Source organism: Schistocerca cancellata, chromosome 8, assembly GCF_023864275.1.
Source record: "Schistocerca cancellata isolate TAMUIC-IGC-003103 chromosome 8, iqSchCanc2.1, whole genome shotgun sequence".
Classification (NCBI taxonomy): domain Eukaryota; kingdom Metazoa; phylum Arthropoda; class Insecta; order Orthoptera; family Acrididae; genus Schistocerca; species Schistocerca cancellata.
In genome coordinates, this window is record NC_064633.1 from 24,491,834 (window position 1) to 24,512,422 (window position 20,589).

The 20,589-nt window shown below is 44.0% G+C and overlaps 1 protein-coding gene across 1 annotated transcript in view; it reads right to left on the reverse strand.

Moving 5' to 3' along the window:
* Positions 1–20,589, reverse strand: part of LOC126094998 (lipase 1-like) — an 86,607-nt gene that overhangs the window by 26,166 nt on the left and 39,852 nt on the right. The window contains exon 4 of the mRNA XM_049909654.1: positions 10,331–10,577. Within this exon, the coding sequence (XP_049765611.1) occupies positions 10,331–10,577 (247 nt within the window). The remainder of the gene's footprint in view (positions 1–10,330; positions 10,578–20,589) is intronic.

The window sequence follows — 20,589 nt, forward strand, 5'->3', positions numbered from 1 at the left end:
CACGTGTTCCAACATTTCTACGGAATCCAAACTGATCTTCCCCGAGGTCGGCTTCTACCAGTTTTTCCATTCGTCTGTAAAGAATTCGCGTTAGTATTTTGCAGCTGTGACTTATTAAACTGATAGTTTGGTAATTTTCACATCTGTCAACACCTGCTTTCTTTGGGATTGGAATTATTATATTCTTCTTGAAGTCTGAGGGTATTTCGCCTGTCAGAGTCTTTGTGATATATGTATAATATAGCATTCTGCCTCTAAATTGACTTGCATCTGCATTAAAGGATGATAGAAAGTCGATTGAGGGATTGGTTGAGAAGGGATTGTAATGAGATATGATTTAATGGTAGACTGATGATGCAGTGTAGAGAGAGACGTTGCTGCACGTCATTTATCGCACATTTAACGATTTTTTTCGTTGTTCTCTCGGATGTATCAGTTATGTGGTCACCTGTGCTCCAGTCATATACAACTGCGTATTCTGTGTGTGACATGAGCACTATCTACCTGTGATCGTTAATAGCAAACCTCTCCATACCAGAGTGAGCAAAGGATTTCCAATGCATGTGTGAAGAAACATGTCCATCAATGAAAAACATTGTTAAGTATCCTTCTTTAGACAAACGAAGTTTTGTGCGATGTACTCCATTCCCCTGCTGCATCTTGGACATAAATCGAGTAGCCAATTTCATAACTAAAGTGATTCTAAGTTAGTGGCAGGTGTTTGTGAGGTATTGCAATACCTGAATGAGATTTTCACTCTGCAGCGGAGTGTGCGCTGATATGAAACTTCCTGGAAGATTAAAACTGGCACTTCCTTTCAGGAGTGCCAGTTCTGCAAGGTTCGCAGGAGAGCTTCTGTTAAGTTTGGAAGGTAGGAGACGAGGTACTGGCAGAAGTAAAGCGTGAGTCGTGCTTCGGTGGCTCAGATGACAAGCCGGCACGGTAGCTCAGCGTGTTCGGTCAGAGAGCCGGTTGGCCTCTGTAATAAAAAACTGAGTGTAAGGATCAACCACCGAACTTGAACAGGATATCTTGCGACGTCCGCAAGGACCAAACACAACGACAAAAAAAAAGAAAAAAAAAAGATGGTAGAGCCCGCGAAAGACAAAGGTCCCGAGTTCGAGTCTCGGTCGGGCACACAGTTTTAATCTGCCAGGAAGTTTCATTGCAATACCTGTGTATACATTTTCTTGACAGATGTTGTTTCTGGAAGTGACTGTGTTCTCTTCCCAGAGTTAGAGCAGCATGGGGTGTAATTCTACATGACAAACACCGCTGCTGTGCGTTTGTCTGTTTCCTTAGCTGATGAACATTTTATAGAATTGATGCGAACATTATATAGTTTTTGAACCATGGTTGGATGTGAGCAGTGGGCGCTATACGTATCCAGAAAGCTGTATTGTGCATGTATCACAAATAATCTATGTTTTTCTTTGGTGCAGAAGGAAGCAGTTTTATCATCCTAAAGTTTGTCCCCATAGTGAATGGGATAGAAAACTTACAGAGTCAATATATGTCAGATGTTGGACGTATATGTCTTGCATTAGAGTTTTAATGGCATTGCATTCCACATGACTAATAGGTCGGAAACCACATAGTAGCATGTTCAAGTCTGGAACCGTGTAGTCTTAGGAATGCAAGCATTTGTGTTCTACAATCATTTCTCTCTTGCCAGTATCTTCTTGCTACAGATCCCAGACACTAGAACATACTTTAGAATTCATATCACAGTTGATTTACATAAAATGCTTCAAACTCCGTTTCTTCTTAAGCATCTATTACGACAACTCTTGAGGTACTAACCTCCTCAACATGCGCGCATCTGGAGAGAACTTGCGCATTTGGGTGGGTGCCATGAGTAAGATTGGTGCGAAACAGTCTTCGTTGAACAGCAGTTACACCCTCTGCTCACTCTGTTCTTTCATAAGATGAGGAATGTAGCGTAGCAAATTAAATCGAGGACAGAGTTATAGGGAGGGTTGGTCAAAGACAATGTGCAAAGATCTTTCAGGCTCCAGCATTATCCTGAGAATGCGAGAATTATCTGTGACTCCCATCCGCATAGAAAATATGAGGAATCATAATCTTAAATCACGCACTGTGAGTAAAGTGCTGGAAATATGTAGATAACAGAATCGGTGTTGGACGCTGACTGGTATAGTTTGGGGTATATGTTCGTGAATAATCCATCAATGGATGTATTGCACACTCATTTATCTACATTCACAGTCTAGTATATGGTACACGCAAATTATTGGAGGAGTCATTTAGCGATGACACAGAAACTGGGAAGCATACTGCCATGTCATAGGTCGGCATTGAAATTATGTAAAAACTAGTAAAATTGCGAAAGATGATCGCACTATCACCTGTGGTACGTATTACAGTACACAGACAGTGTCTTTTCCTTCCCATCTGTCCACTGGTATGTTGTAGATTACCGCATAATAACTGACTGATACCACCTGTTTGAGATGGAGAGAGATTCTTGTTGGGAGAAACACCTTCCTGTGTTGGCCAGCACTGTCGAAAATAAGATTAAAAGTAGAGGTCATTCACTTTGGGCAGCTGTTTGGGAAAACCCCACAATGCCACAAACTCTGACAGTTTTCATATGTGCTAAGTGTTCCATATTTTTGTCAATAAGAAACACTGCCTCTGTCTTTTGTTTCAACCAACCTGTCTGTTGTGGTAGCAGCATATTTTACACAATGTGATGTCCAGCTTTCTGTGAGAGCCAATGGATCGAAACGTGTTAAAGTCATTTTAGTACCTACCACAGACCTCCAAGTCGTGGTGGAAAAACAAAATGTATGGTGGTGTACAAAGCTGTAATTATACATTTCTTGGATGTGTTACAGCAGAAAAAAAAAAACAAAGTATCAAACTGCTTATGAAGGAATAACACAGTGACCATCTCTTGTGATTCACAATCTGTGGGATATGGTACTCCTACAGTACAGGTGATGAAACTTTACACTGCTCTGTGAATAGACTTCAATCATTGGCCATCTGTTCCAATACCTGTATATGGAGCAATTTCTGTTTGTTTAATAGGATCGCCACATATTCTCGATGTCAGCACACAGATGGCACACATATATATCAGGAGAGAGGGACATGGTAATATATTATCGAGTTCTCTACCAGATGATATTAGCAGAGTTTTTTTAAATTTCATATGGTAAAAATTTATGAGGATAGAATATTTGGATGACAGACATGAATGCATTCTGAGGGACACAGATCTCCTTCTGACCGTAGTATCTGTATATATTTTGGAGATGCACTGCAATGCAATAGCAAAATTCTCATTCTTCTTCCAGTTCCCATATGGTGTAGAGTCTTCCTAGTTTTCCCAACAAGAAACTGCACTTTAACTGCTCATACTGTCTTTTCTACTACCTCGTGTTGCAAGAGAAAGCTTCGTTTGGCGATCACCTTACACACTGTACATGGTTGGCGGAGCTATGACAAAATGTTCCCATTTCCACCGAGTGGTTAAAACACGGTCCAGTCGCATTAGTTTAGCTCACCCTGCTTCTCCACAGGATGTAAGAGGTGCAGATATAGCGCTCTCTGACTTCTGCTCAGTTGCGACTTAAATTGGAAGGATCACAGGGACAAAGCTGCAGGGAGGGTTGAGCAGAAACTGAGAAACGGTTACAAGATGCAGAGAGACTGTCTAAAACCACGCTGGAGTTTTGCTGTATGGGGCTCTGAGTAGATAAATTCGTAAAAGTTGACTCGTTTCGTGATATGAGAGTAGCATGAATATGATCCATCAGCGGTTGTAATCATTAAGTCATCTCAATGGGATCCAACGCAATTGTGTGGTTGAATGGAGAGACATTTTTCCAAATCGCAGACAGCATTCCTACCAAAAACATAACGCAATAGATGTTAAAAGCCAGTGTATTGGTCATTGGATTTTGTACATTTGATAGTCGATGTGGTCTTCTTCTAGTACAGGCAATAAAACTTACATATGTCAGTGGAAGCGACTTTGATCGCTGGTCGCCTGTTCCTGTGGACCAATACATGTATATTGAATGGGATCACCACATTTGGTTGATGTCAACACGCAGACAGTATTTGTTCCCAATATATCGGAAGAGAGAGAGATCAAGTGACGTTAGAAAAGTGTTTATAGTTCTAGTTTTATTTAGTTGTGTGTTACAGAAATAATGAGTAGAGAGACACTGTGTTGTCAATGATGATTCAGACACCATTACACTGCGGTAATCATAGGAATATGATAAAGGACATTAAGTTACGACAACACTCTTATGTGAGTTTTGTGTGGCTGTAAGTACATGGACTGATATCTTGATAGGTAGACTATATATACATCTATATGCTTACTTCACAAACCTTGTATGGTGCATGGTGTATGTAGCACTGCTAGTGATTCCCTTCCCCATTCCACTCGCTGTTACAGCGAGAGGAAAAAAACTACTTAGATGTATCCCTCCAGACGGAAATACAGTAAATTATATCGACCATATGGTAATCGATGAAGGGCACAAGTCAGACTTACTGGACGTAAGGAGTTTAAGAAGTCCAAATATACACACATCACTTCCTAGTTTGGACACAAGTGAGGGCAAGAATATCTGGCCCAAGACACAGAAATATAACATCACAGCTTTAGAATCAAGGAAGTGAACAATACCAGGAGGGAATAATTCAGATCCTTGATAACGCTAGAGAACGTAACAACATTGAAGGTCTGTGGGAAAAGTAAAAAAGACAGTGCAAACACTAGCAAGCGAGATTCATACTGCAAACAAGGATCTCATGGTTCAATACCGAATGTGGAACAGTAACAAATGAGAAAAATGAAGCATACAGGAAGACTTTACAACCACATTTTACCAGGAGGATAAGGGAAGAATATAAATAAAAATGGAGAATTGGAAAAAGGACCCACCAAAGAAAAAACAGGTAGTGGATGAAGGCAAATATTGAAGAAACAGAGCTTCTGAGAAGTGCAAACGATGCAAGGAAATTTTGTAGGTAGGTGAATAAGGCACAGAAACCTTTCAGGGGCAAAGCAAGTTTAATAAAAGATGAGAACGGCGAAATTATAAGCATCGAAAAAGAGATATGTGATAAGTAGCGTCGCTGCTTTGATAAACTCCTTAACGTGAGCCCAGTTGTACCAAGAAATCCGACAGAAATACGGCCCATATAATAGTGGGGACCTATCTAACTTAGAAGAAGTGTGAACCGCAATGAGGAAATTGAAGAACAACAAGGCGGCAAGAAGAGACGGCATTCCAGCTGAGCTTTACAAGGAAGGTTGATATGAATTGAGGGGAAAAAAAAATCCTGAAACTGGTTAATCTAATGTGGCAAGAAGAAGAGATGCCTGAAGCATGGAAAGAGAGAATTATATGTCCTATATTAAGAAAGGAGACCAGATGGAATGCGGTGACTATAGAGGAATCACACTGCTTAAGCTAGGCTATAAAATCCTCTCCGGCATACTGTACAGCTGACTCCTTTCAATAATACTGAGGGAAACGGGACTGTACCAATGTGAATTTATCCCCAGTTACTCAACTATCGATCAGATATTACCATAAGAGAAATTACGAAAAAATCCAGAGGAATGCAGGATCGGAATGTATCATCCTTTTATTCATTTTAAAGTAACGCACGATAGTATAGACAGCATCAAGCTGTAGGTGAATTGGGTATTCCAGAAAAACTGATAAGAGTATTAAGGATGATGACGAGAGAAACGCAAAGTTTCATAAAAGCTGGAGGAATGTTGTCTAATACTTCGGAAATTAAAAATGGAGTACGGCAATGTCATGCACTGGCATGCATCCTAGTCAACTCCACCTTAGAAAAAATTATTAGCGAAGCAAATATCTTGAATAGGATAACGATTTTTTATAAATCTGTGCAGATGCTGGGCTATGCGGTAGACATCGACATAGTAGCAAGAAATCTGACGGAAATGGAAGAGATATTCATTACACTTGAACAGGCCGACGGGAATATAGGACTAAATATCAATGAGCAGAAAACAAAATACCTAGCTAACATGGGAAAGCGCATAGGTAGAACATACCAGCCAAAATAACGATGGGTAGTTATACCTTTGAAAAAATCGATCATTTGAAGTACCTAGGCTCGATTGTAACTAGCCTAAATTATCTCATATGAAATAAAGCAGAGACTAATTTCAGCCAGTAAAGCTTATTTCGCCTTAACAAAGCTTCTGTCTTCTTGACTAGAATCGCAAAACTAACCGTTTATAAAACACTGATCAGACCAGTGCTTACACATGTCTCTGAAACCTGGGCTCTGGCAGCAAAGGATGTTGAGTCGCTGGATGGATCCCAGAGAAGGATACACAGGAGAATCATCAGCCCAGATTGCGAAACGAGAGAATGGAGGAGGAGTTACAACCATGAGCTGTACGCCATCTACAAACTTGTTATAAGAATTGTGAAGTCATCTAGGCTTAAGTGGGATAGACAGATGTCAGGGTGAATGATAGAGAAATAACAAAAAGCATTTTTCAAACAAAACCAGATGGACAGAGACGACGTTTTCGATGGAAAACTAGATGGGAGAATAGAATCATCGAACGCCTTAGGAAAATGGGCTATAGGAAGTGGAAAAAGATAGCAAGGGGCCAGGATAAATGGAACGAGTTGTAGAGCCGCAGAAGAAGAAGATATGTATCCCTATGAGCGCAAATTTCCTGTATCTTATCTTCGTCCTTATGCGAAATGTACGTTGGCGACAGTAGAATCCTTCTGCAGTCAACTCCAAATGCCAGCTCTCAGTAGTGTTCCTCGAAAAGAACATCCTCTTCCCTACAGGAATTCCCAACCGAGTTCTCGAATCATCCGCCCACTAATGTGGGCATGGAACGCTTCTTCAGGGCTGTATTTTGAGGGAAACCGAGGTCTGCACACTCATACACGTTTGGGGTGTGGCAGTCTGTATACTGGTATTTTATTATTACTCACTACGTCAGCCTTTCCGCGATATTTCGAAAACATATCTTAGAATATTTGTTTGCAGGAGGGATGAGGGGAAGCTTATTGTTCAACAACCTGATATTTACCCGAGCGAAATTTAAGCGCCCAGTCCTTCTGGGAAGGATAGGACAACTTTTACAAGTCTGGAGTCATTAACAACTGTCCAGCACGGCGAGTGGGACAGCAATGACACGTGGGCACAGGTTCGCGCACCTTTGCAAGCTGTCTACGTGCAATCCGGGGTTGGAGAAGGAAGTGAAACGTCCTCCTGCCCCCATAGACCGTAAGGTCTGAGCAGGATTACTTCGGGAGCATTATACCAGAATTCGAAGTGACTTACTACCACCAGCATGACAAGACAACCGAGAGACAGAACGTAATTAGCGCTTGATGCCTTCAGCTATTTGACGACAGTTACCATCAGTTTTGGACTCAGAGGAACTGTTTACCTACCTTGTGGGAAGCCTCTAGACACATCACGGAAGCGCCTGTAACATTTACTTGGTGAGTGTAATCCGGCTGCAGGATAAACAATTACTCACCTTGCAAATGAGCTCTCATTATCAGTTAATTAAGTAGCCTATCAATTTGATATCAAATACGTGCCGCGGAGCGAGTGGATGCGAGGGTGGGAGTACCACGGATAGGATTCGAGAGTTGGAGCGTCAATCAGGCGTTTTCTCGTTGTGGTGATATCTTTTAACGGAACCTACACGGGGCCAGAAGATCACAGTAATAAAATCAGCTATATTATCTAATTTAGAAAGCCATACGTAGTATGATAATGAAATTTAAAACGTCTCCCTGTTGGTATCTCGAGAGACTTCATATTTGACGAGATAGTTGGTTACTTTAAGAGAGAGTTCGAAAGCGGAGGTATCCTGTGACATAGGATGTCTGTGTGCTCTTACCACACCCTCATGATCCAAAAATGAATTTAAATGTATAGTACTGTGATGCAGCATGCAACAGCTAGCGAAAGATATTTTTCTACCTGATGAAAGAATACTTACAGGAAATATAGCCTATGCCATAGTGTTATACACGATTTTCACAACAAGTAACGATACTCTAGTGACGTGAGAAACGTGTATGTGGTCCGATTTCTTCAATTCTCGAAAATAACTAGTGTAGACGGGAGGAATCTACATTTCACGTGAGAAATTCGAAGCGTAATTACAAAACAACGTTGCCTTTTAGGATTTTTTTTTTTAAACTGAGGAGTCCACATCAGGGATGGGAGAAGTGCTCGTGTTGACCTGACGTAGAGGCGTAACTCGGCCCTTGAAGGGAAGCAGCTCCCACACTCGCTGACTCTTCACATACACAATACATTAGATAGTTGTGGCTGAATCTAACTGGAGGTGTCTGGAGGTGCTGCTCAGTTCTTTTTCATCTTGAGACACTGTGTTAATGTAAAACACTGCAATCGTAAAAAATATCATATGATAAATTTCCCTTGTTTCTGTTGGCTAGGATGCAACTAGTGACTCGTAAATAGGTATAAGCGTATTTCATTCTCAAATGGCGTTGCTACAAAAGTCCTTGTACATAGGGACAGTCGGACAGTGGGTCGTTGTTCTAATACTTTTATTACCCATCCTTATGTTCTTCCCAGCAACAGCTGTTCCTATGTACTTCAGTGACAGCTTTCTGTCCTCTCATTATTTACCATATAGGGCTATCGGCTAGACTGACTGGAGGAACTGTCTAGTGCGAAACTAGTGGGGAAAATATCATCCCATCAGGTGTTCACTTGTAGATTTGCAGGAGGCTACTCCCCCGTACCTCAGTGATAGGTTGCTATCCTCTTACCACCACAATCCATCCTTCCGATACAGGACTGCTGGATAGTTTGGCTGGAGTACTTCTCCAGTGCTAGATTAATAGCGAAAATATTCACTCCACATCTAGCAGTTATTATAGAGCAACTGTCTAGTGATCGATCAATGGCAACTCAAATTGTTTAAATAAACAATACTGCGCACTGCCCAACACCAAATGAGTCCTTTTAGCCACTGATTTCCAGATGGTGTGGGGAGAGGGGAGTGGGGGAGGGCCAACTGCGTCTTCTGTTGGTGATGCCGTGAACTAGGCCAGTTGGACTCCGAATCTCAAGGTAAACATACAAATTAACAGAATCTTCCGACGGTTCTTGGTAGAACAACATTATAATAAATGAAAAGCACCAGTTTGCTTTTGTTCTACAAAATTACTTTTATTGTTAACCGGTTTTCGGCTTACAATGCCATCTTCAGACATTTACTGAGTATTATCGCCAAAGAAGTTAAATGTTAGCAGACAACATTGGAAGAGAAGTAACACATCTAGACTGAAGTAGAAACATACAGTAAGTAACATCTTTGCAATGAGAAAGTAAAAACTGAACAGCACATAAACAACAATGGAGAAGACAGGAAAACCTTTAGCGCAAAATAGAAATAGCGTGCCTACATAACAGTTTCTATTACTAAACAAAATGAAATAAAATTAGTACTAGACAAGGCTGCTTTAGGAGGTATGAAACATGGAGAGCGATACACAAGCAATTAAAAGAAGAGACAGTTATCAATGTAAATACAGAATACATAAGGAACTTAAGCAATATCAATAAGATAAACAGACATTAATAAATGCAGGAAAATGGAGGTGTTTGAGGGATGTGTGGTACAGTGGTCGAGCAGCCGCACGTATCTGTAGTAAGTGCTAAGCCACAGTTAAGGTGGCGACGCCGCTGGACAGTGGATGGCTGGAGACGTGTGAATTGGAGGGATGAATGACACTATACGCTGTAGCAATGCGATGGAAAAGTTTCTGACATTGATGTGCTGAAGAGACGGTGTTACGGTATGGGGGTGATTTTCGTGGTTAGGTTGTGGACCCCCTTTAAAAGAAAGCAACATGTTCTACTGCGTTCAGAACAGCTAGGGGACAATGACCTTCGGTATCAGCACTGCAGTGCAACGCGTCATAAGGCTGCATCGGTGAGGCTACTGTCTGTGGCCAGTAACATCCCTGGAGTGGACTGACCTGTCCAGCATCCCTACCTAAACGCAGTGTAACACCTCTGGGATGAGTGTTAATGTCGACTTCATTCCAGATCTCAGCATCCAGCATCATTACATTCTCTGGTTTTGGTTCTCGAGGAAGAATGGTCTGCGATTCTTCCACTGACATTCAGACACCTCGTTGGAAGCCTCTCAACCAGATTTCAAGTTCGTCAGAAATGCGAATGGTCGACACACCCCAGGTGACCGGAGACGCTTGATCAGATTGTGTATGTTATCACAAGTGGGTTTTAAATGTAGGTAACAAGCACTCACCTCGAAGTACGGAGCAGTGTACGCCAGTAAATTTAGTAGGTGACTGGTTGTGTGGCCCATGAAGCAGACAGGTGCGAACGACACCGCCACGTCGACTTTCCTGTTGTACTCTGGTCGCATAGACAGCAGCACGAAGATCAAGGTTCCGCCCATGGAGTGTCCCACGTAGGACACCTGGTCCGTCTGGCTGAGTGACAGGATGTAGTCGATTGTCGCTGCAGTGTCGTAAACGGCCATCTCGTGAAAGCTGCGCAAATGAGACGCATTGTCATTTTACAGATCGGCCAAAAGATAAACATGAAGCTGGATGATTTTCCGACATCGTCTTTACACACAAACAGGATGCATTAAGGGAAATTCTGCGAACAGCAATATGTACCTAGTTATCGAAACTGTAAGGGCGTTAATGTTGAAAACTGACTGTTGAACCCAAAAAGATCGAAATAGAAATCGTCTGAGAAAGCCAGATCCTCTCATTATTAAAAAAAAATACGAGATTGTTAAAATACTAGTGAAGTTAGTTGGGGGGGGGGAGGGGGTAGGACGTCAAAAGGGCCGACATGGAGCAGGACAGACACCACACTACATTTTAATTTCCACAGTATATAATTTTACAAATAAATTCATAAAACTTCGTCAGCATTACCAGGATCGATTCAAGATTCACGTTCATAGCAGTGGAAGTTCAAACACATAACAAAATAAACTTTTTGTGGATGTGAAATTCCCTCATTTTTTCTCTTGCTATTGGCTGAATTTGTTGCTATAGGTACATTGTTCTTCAGAAGCAAGAGAGACACTTCGATGAATTTTACACATCATACAAACCATACTTACAGATGTATGTAACTGCAAGCTTTTCCAATTTTATTGAAAACTGTGGTAAAAATTAGATAATTAACTATAAAATTTGAGGTTTTTCTGAATATGAAGTTTAAAATAGAACAGCTTATTATTTTTTATATATTAAATAAACTCTAGAGTTTCATGCTCCTGTAAGTATGCATTGTATGCCGTGCAAAATTCATCGAAGAATCTCTCTGACTTATGAAGAAAAGTGTACCTAGAGGAACAAATGCAACCAATAGTAACTGAAACAATGTTGAAACTTCGCATGTGGCAGAAAAATTATTGTATTACGTTTTTGAACTTCCACTGCTATGAGTGTGAATTCTGAATCCTTCCTGGTCATGCTAACAGAGTTTTATGAATTAGTTTGTAAAAGTATCGAACTGGAAATAAAAATTTCTTGTGGTGCCTCTCTTGCTCCAAGTCGGTCCGTTTGACGTCGTACCCCCCCCCCCCCCCCCCTTAAAGAAGTAGTTACGCCAACCCCATTACACAATATACACTGGAAAAGGAAATGAGCGTTTGGCGTCATTGGCCGGAAGGCCCCTTGCGGGGCAGGTCCGGCCGCCTTGGTGCAGGTCTTATTACATTCGACGCCACATTGGGCGTCCTGCGCCCCGGATGGGGATGAAATGATGATTTAGATAACACTACACCCAGTCCCTGAGCGGAGAAAATCCCCGACCCAGCCGGGAATAGAACCCGGGCCAGTAGGACGGCAATCTGTCACCCTGAACACTCAGCTATCGGGGCGGACACAATATACACTAAGGTCACAAAAGTAGTTATGTAGCGATATGCACTCACTTAGAGATGGCGGTAGTATCGCGTACACAAGGTATAAATCGGCAGTGCACTAGCGGACCACTCGTTAGTAATCAGGTGATTCATGTCAAAAGGTTTCCGACGTGGTTATGGCCGCACGACGGGAATTAACAGACTTTGAACGCGGAATGGTAGTTGGAGCTAGACACATCGGACAAGCAGTTTCGGAAATCATCAGGGAATTCAATGTTCTGAGACCCACAGCGTCAAGATTGTGCCGCCAATACCAAGTTTCAGGCATTGCCTCTCACCACGGACAATGCAGTGACCAACTGCCTTCACTTAACGAGCGTGAGCAGCGGCGTTTGCTAACAGACAAGCAATATTGCCTGAAATAACCGTTGAAATCTATGTGCGACGCACGACGAACTTATCCATTAGGCAGTGCGGCGAAATACACTCCTGGAAATTGAAATAAGAACACCGTGAATTCATTGTCCCAGGAAGGGGAAACTTTATTGACACATTCCTGGGGTCAGATACATCACATGATCACACTGACAGAACCACAGGCACATAGACACAGGCAACAGAGCATGCACAATGTCGGCACTAGTACAGTGTATATCCACCTTTCGCAGCAATGCAGGCTGCTATTCTCCCATGGAGACGATCGTAGAGATGCTGGATGTAGTCCTGTGGAACGGCTTGCCATGCCATTTCCACCTGGAGCCTCAGTTGGACCAGCGTTCGTGCTGGACGTGCAGACCGCGTGAGACGACGCTTCATCCAGTCCCAAACATGCTCAATGGGGGACAGATCCGGAGATCTTGCTGGCCAGGGTAGTTGACTTACACCTTCTAGAGCACGTTGGGTGGCACGGGATACATGCGGACGTGCATTGTCCTGTTGGAACAGTAAGTTCCCTTACCGGTCTAGGAATGGTAGAACGAGGGGTTCGATGACGGTTTCGATGTACCGTGCACTATTCAGTGTCCCCTCGACGATCACCAGTGGTGTACGGCCAGTGTAGGAGATCGCTCCCCACACCATGATGCCGGGTGTTGGCCCTGTGTGCCTCGGTCGTATGCAGTCCTGACTGTGGCGCTCACCTGCACGGCGCCAAACACGCATACGACCATCATTGGCACCAAGGCAGAAGCGACTCTCATCGCTGAAGACGACACGTCTCCATTCGTCCCTCCATTCACGCCTGTCGCGACACCACTGGAGGCGGGCTGCACGATGTTGGGGCGTGAGCGGAAGACGGCCTAACGGTGTGCGGGACCGTAGCCAAGCTTCATGGAGACGGTTGCGAATGGTCCTCGCCGATACCCCAGGAGCAACAGTGTCCCTAATTTGCTGGGAAGTGGCGGTGCGGTCCCCTACGGCACTGCGTAGGATCCTACGGTCTTGGCGTGCATCCGTGCGTCGCTGCGATCCGGTCCCAGGTCGACGGGCACGTGCACCTTCCGCCGACCACTGGCGACAACATCGATGTACTGTGGAGACCTCACGCCCCACGTGTTGAGCAATTCGGCGGTACGTCCACCCGGCCTCCCGCATGCCCACTATACGCCCTCGCTCAAAGTCCGTCAACTGCACATACGGTTCACGTCCACGCTGTCGCGGCATGCTACCAGTGTTAAAGACTGCGATGGAGCTCCGTATGCCACGGCAAACTGGCTGACACTGACGGCGGCGGTGCACAAATGCTGCGCAGCTAGCGCCATTCGACGGCCAACACCGCGGTTCCTGGTGTGTCCGCTGTGCCGTGCGTGTGATCATTGCTTGTACAGCCCTCTCGCAGTGTCCGGAGCAAGTATGGTGGGTCTGACACACCGGTGTCAATGTGTTCTTTTTTCCATTTCCGGGAGTGTATGTAGTTAATGGGCTTTGGCAGCAGATATAACTGAAGCGAGTGCCATTGTTAACACCACGACATCTTCAGCAGCGTCTCTCCTAGGCTAATGACCATATCTATTGGACTCCAGGCGACTCGAAAACGATATCCTCGTCAGATGAGTCCCAATTTCAGTTGGTAAGAACTGATGGTGGGGTTAGAGTGTGGACCCAAATTGTCAACAAGGCACTGTGCGAGCTGGTAGTGGCTTCAAAATGGTGTGGCCTGTCTTTACATGGAATGGACTGGGTCATCTAGTCCAAATGAACCGATCATTGACTGGAAATGGTTATGTTCGAGACCGTTTGTAGTCATTCATGGACCTCATGTTCGCAAAACAAGTGTGGAATTTTTATGGATGACACTGCGCAATGTCACCAGGTCACAGTTGTTCGCCATTCGTGTGAAGAACATTCTAGACAGTTCGAGCGAATGCCCAGATCGCCCGACGTGAGTCCCGTCGAACATTTATGGGACATAACCGAGAGGTCATTTCGTGCACACAATCCTGCACCGGCTATACTTTCGCAATTATGGGCAGCCACAGAGGCAGCATGGATGAATAATTCTACAGTGGACTTCCAACGACTTCTTGAATCCATTCAATGTCGCGTTGCAGCACTACTCCGGCAGAAGGAGGTCCGACGCGACACTGACAGGTCTGGCTCTGAGCACTATGGGACTCAACTGCTGAGGTCATTAGTCCCCTAGAACTTAGAACTAGTTAAACCTAACTAACCTAAGGACATCACAAACATCCATGCCCAAGGCAGGATTCGAACCTGCGACAGTAGCGGTCTTGAGGTTCCAGACTGCAGCGCCTTTAACCGCACGGCCACTTCGGCCGGCCACTGACAGGTCTCCCATGACTTTCGTCACCTCAGTGCAAATAGTGGCAGATTGTCAGAAAAGAGCACATGATCTGCTTTTCCTGCAGTTTTGCTGCGCTACGGATAACAGGTGCATCGTAGTGTGGGAATGAAATAGCGCGGGAACTGGAACGTATTCCTTAGATGTACGCAGGACATTCCGATTCTTGTGGGCAAAACGTCTAAAGTTCACACAGACTAATCGTGAAATTTTTGCGGAATATGGACCAGTCACTACCAAGCCATAATCTAAGCTGTACATAATCTGAAAAGTTCACATGCACACCTCATTCATAACTGTAGCCAGTTTATAGTAACCCTTCACCGAAAGTTTTCAAACGGATTGTTTCGTTTAGAATTGCTCGCTCAGATGTACAAATACCTAGTTTAAAACTGGCTACCTTAATGAACAACATGCTGACGAACAGGTCTTTCAAAATGAGCATCGGCCACAACACCAGCAGATCGTATAAAATAAAAAATGGCCTTCTTCAAGGATCTGTGTTGGCTCCAACCCTTTTTAATTTGTATACTAGCGACTTGCCAAATATAGTCAGCAGGAAATTTTGCTACGCCGATGATTTGGCACTAGTTGTACAAACTGAAACACTTGGGAAAGGAGCGAACGTACTCACAGAAGACCTGGAGTCCTTGAATTACTATTACAAAAAATGGCGGCTCTGCCCTAATCCAACCAAGACTGAGGTGTGTGCTTTCCACTTGAACAATTAAATGGCCCACCAGGAACTGAATGTGAACTTCTGTGAACAAAGAGTCAAACACAACTTCAACCCCAAATACCTTGGCATAACACTAGACCGCTCCCTGACTTACAAAAAACATCTAGAAATCGTAAGCCAAAAGCTAAAGAGTCGTGAGGAAATTGGCTGGCTCGAGATGGGGAGCTCAAGGATCCACCTTACGTACTGCCGCAATAGCGCTGGTATATCCTGTTGCCGAATCTTGCTCTGCTGTCTGGCATTCGAGCACTCATACTAAGAAAATCGACGTCCAGTTGAATGAGTGTATGAGGATAGTAATGGGTACTATTAAATCCACCCCAAATCCCTTGGCTGCATACTCTAAGCAATATCCCACCTCCACAATTGAGAAGGCGAGAAGCAGCAGCAAGAGAGTGGTCAAAAATTCATGACTCAGATTACCCACAGAATCTACCAATCCATGATGTTTTGAACGACATATCATCGACCCGCTTGAAGTCACGGAAGCCTATATGGGTTAACACACAAGAACATCAACCTGACATCAAGGGGCAATGGCGGCACTTTTGGAATGACCCTCGATTTAATAAACAAGGTATCCAAGATCCTACGCTGGAATTACCGGGCTTTGACCTGAAGAGATGTACCTGGACTAAATTAAACCGTATCAGAACGGGCCATGCAAGATGCAATGTGTGGTGTCACCGCCAGACACCACACTTGCTAGGTGGTAGCCTTTAAATCGGCCGCGGTCCGCTAGTATACGTCGGACCCGCGTGTCGCCACGGTCAGTGATTGCAGACCGAGCGCCGCCACACGGCAGGTCTAGTGAGACGTCCTAGCACTCGCCCGAGTTGTACAGAACACTTTGCTAGCGATGCTACACTGACAACTACGCTCTCAATTGCCGAGACGATAGTTAGCATAGCCTTCAGCTACGTCATTTGCTACGACCTAGCAAGGCACCATTACCAGTTAATATTGAGATCGTAAAACCTGTACAGTCAAGAGCGATGTACACCAATTATGGATTAAAGTTAAGTATTCCAGCAGCAACGTACCTTATTGGCTATATTAGTTACATTGTCATTTTCCAGACCTCACGCCAGCCTGCGTGAGCTTAAAGGCGTGCATTTCGGCCTCCTCTAGCAACACGGTGTTGGCTCTTCTACCAACACAATACAATGCATATAAGTAAAAGTGGGGTCTATGCGACTCATCAGCCTGTGACTGTGGAGAACCAGAACAGAACGTCCGCCATATTATTGAGGAATGCCCCTTAAGGAGATACGCCCGACTTGCCTCTGAGGTTATATATGTGAAACCCTCTGCTTTGGACTGGCTGTGGAATCTAGATATTGAGCTTTAAATATATGAATGAGTTAGAGGCTTGCCAAGCTTTTAACGTGTAGTTATTTTGTCTTGAGTGTTTGTACTTTATCCTTTTGTGCTAATGCTTGTTTTTTACACATGTACTATTTACACATTGTTTTGTTTATACATTTCGTTTACATATTTTTGTACTTATATAAAATATTGTCGCTGTATTGCTATACGCAAAATAAAAATAAATAAATAAAGATGTTGCCAGTGTCAGTCTCACGGAACAAATTGTTCAAGTTCGCGAGCGAACAACACGCCACGCTGTAATTAATCATTTAAACGACACTAAAAGTTCTGAATTTCATCCCGTACATTAACTCGAATTTTATTCCACAGAATATGCCACTTCTGAAACATTTTAGTACCGAAATATCACAATATTAACAATTTTCAACGGAGCACATATCAATACGCCTGATCCAAGCCCCGACTGAGCTCTCTCTCTCTCTCTCTCTCTCTCTCTCTCTCTCTCTCTCTCTCTATACACAAAAGAAGTTTCTAGCTGCCAAAATCGCGCGATATGCTAATATCTGAGTGGCGGAGAAACATCGCAGCCAATCGGAAAACAGCATCAAGCCCGCTCAGTCCAAGCAAAACTCGTCTTTGGAATAAAAAGTATATTACCATTATTAAATTTTGAAAACCCACAAATATAAAATTAATTCGCTCTTAACAAAACTATTTTTCTGAAATCATAATCTTATTTCCTCAGTAGCATAAACTGACGAAGTAGTTTACACTAAATTCCCCGTACAAATGACTTTAAGATACAGGTGATTCTTGAAGATTACTCAGGTGATCTGTTGCTCCAATATATACTATAAAAACTTTACATAAAACAGTATTTCTTTCACTGTCATAATAATAGCAATAATTAGTAAAAAATTAGGAAATTAAACTAGTAAAGTCGGAAATAAAATTAACAGTATTTTGACCGCATCTCCAACAGTGTCCCCCAGCTAGTGAAATCTATCACATCACACAGGCACTACGTACACTCGAGCCATCTGACGCCCTCTGTCCAGCGCGTGACTCACACTGCACGCCTGTTCACAGATCTCCCCTCTCATGAGGGACCATGTACAGGCGCTGCGCCTCACAAGGTCGCCGGACCTCTACCAAATTGAGACCGTTTAGAGCATTATGGGCGAGGCCCTGCAGCCACTTTGAGATCTCGACGATGGAGCGCGCCAATAGGTCAGAATGTGGCACGATATCCCTCTGGAGAACATTTAACAACTCTATCTATCAACACCAAGCCGAATTACTGCTGCATAAGGACCTGAGGTGGCCCAATACGTAAACGACTTTCTCAGTTTCTGAAGTTCTCTCTCTCGATTAAATCTATCAGTTTTTCTGAAATTGCTATCATTTGCAAGTCTATATACACTACTGGCCATTAAAATTGCTACACCACGAAGATGACGTGCAACAGACGCGAAATTTAGCCGACAGGAAGAAGATGCTGTGATATGCAAGTGATTAACTTTTCAGAGCATTCACACAAGGTAGACGCCGGTGGCGACACCCACAACGTGCTGACATGAGGAAATTTTCCAACCGATTTCTCATACACAAACAGCAGTTGACCGGCGTTGCCTGGTGAAACGTTGTTGTGATGCCTCGTGTAAGGAGGAGAAACGCGTACCATCACGTTTCCGACTTTGATAAAGGTCGGATTGTAGCCTATCACGATTGCAGTCTATCGTATAGCGATATTGCTGCTCGCGTTGGTCGAGATCCAATGACTCTTAGCAGAATATGGAATCGGTGGGTTTAGGAGGGTAACATGCAACGCAGTGCTGGATCCCAACGGCCTCGTATCACTTGCAGTCGAGATGACAGGCATCATATCCGCATGACTGCAACAGATCGTGCAGCCACGTCGTGATCCCTGAGTCAACAGATGGGGACGTTTGCAAGACAACAACCATCTGCACGAACAGTTCGACGACGTATGCAGCGGCATGGACTATCAACTCGGAGACCGTGGCTGCGGTTACCCTTGACGCTGCATCACAGACAGGAGCGCCTGCGATGGTGTATTCAACGACGAATGCCTCCCGGAGTGGACGAACGGTTCTAGGCGCTACAGTCTGGAACCGCGCGACCGCTGCGGTCGCAGGTTAGAATCCTGCCTCGGGCATGGATGTGTGTGATGCCCTTAGGTTAGTTAGGTTTAAGTAGTTCTAAGTTCCAGGGGACTGATGACCTCAGAAGTTAAGTCCCATAGTGCTCAGAGCCATTTGAACCATCAACGACGAACCTGGGTGCAGGAATGGCAAAACGTCATTTTTTCGGATGAATCCAAGTTCTGTTTCCAGCATCATGATGATCGCATCCGTGTTTGGCGACATCGCGGTGAACGCACATTGTAAGCGTGTATTCGTCATCGCCATACTGGCGTATCACACGGTGTGATGGTATGGGGTGCCATTGGTTACACACCTCGGTCACCTCTTGTTCGCATTGCCGGCACTTGGAACAGTAGACGTTACATTTCAGATGTGTTACGACCCGTGCCTCTACCCTTCATTCGATCCCTGCGAAACCCTACATTTCAGCAGGATAATGCACGACCGCATGTTGCAGTTCCTGTACGGGCCTTTCAAGATACAGAAAATGTTGGACTGCGGCCTTGGACAGCACATTCTCCAGATCTCTCACCAATTCAAGACGTCTGGTCAATGATGGCCGAGCAACTGGCTCGTCACAATACGCCAGTCATTACTCTTGATGAACTGTGCTATCGTGTTGAAGCTGTATCGGCAGCTGTACCTGTACACGCCACCCAAGCTCTGTTTGACTCAATGCCCAGGCGTATCGAAGCCGTTATTACGGCCAGAGCTTGTTGTTCTTGGTACTGATTTCTCAGGATCTGTGCACCCAAATTGCGTGAAAATGTCATCATATGTCAGTTCTAGTATAATATAGTTGTCCAATGAATACCCGTTTATCATCTGTATTTCTTCTTGGTTTAGCAATTTTAATGGCCAATAGTGTAGGTATATCAAATATACTGAGTTCCGTGCTATTCGGACAGTCCCTTTGTAGTGTGCGATTTCTTTTTTCCTTCTTAGTGTATTAGTCGCCCCATTAAAAGCGCACAGTGGTAGCTTCTGAGTGGCATACATGGTGTAAAACAATAACCATATGGTCGGTAATCTTCTACCACTGTCGTAAATGATGGCGCTGGGCTGTGAGGATTGTTATTCGAATGTGCAGAATCAACACAGTAAGATGTTTCAGCGGGAAGACATGACAGAACAGAAGAAAAGACGCATCGAGTTTAGAGGTGCAGATAAGCACACTGCAAATTAAATTGTCTGATTTGTTGGGAGGACTGTCCAAAGTGTCTCAGAGGAATGGCGTGCCTCTCGCAGCCACGTAAAGCGGCGTAAGGACAGTGGTCGTAAACTGGTCCTAACCGGCATGGAGGGAGATAATTTGCACGTCTTGTAAATGACATTGGTTTTAAAACCAGCTGTCAGTAAGTGCTGTTCCATTTTAATTAGTTTTCAAGAACTCCGATCCGTGTCCTGCAAGCGACGTAACCGATCGCAGAGTAGAAAAGCAACTACAATCGCATAGTAGTGGAATGCTATCAGGACTAGATGAGATACCTACAGGATTTTACAAAGATTATACAAAACAACTTGCTCCTCTTGTAACGGTAGTTTATCGCAGATCGCTGGGGCAATGAAGGGTTCCTCCTTTGTAAGCAGGGTCTTAAGACAGGAGTACATAATTATAGGCAGATATCGTTGA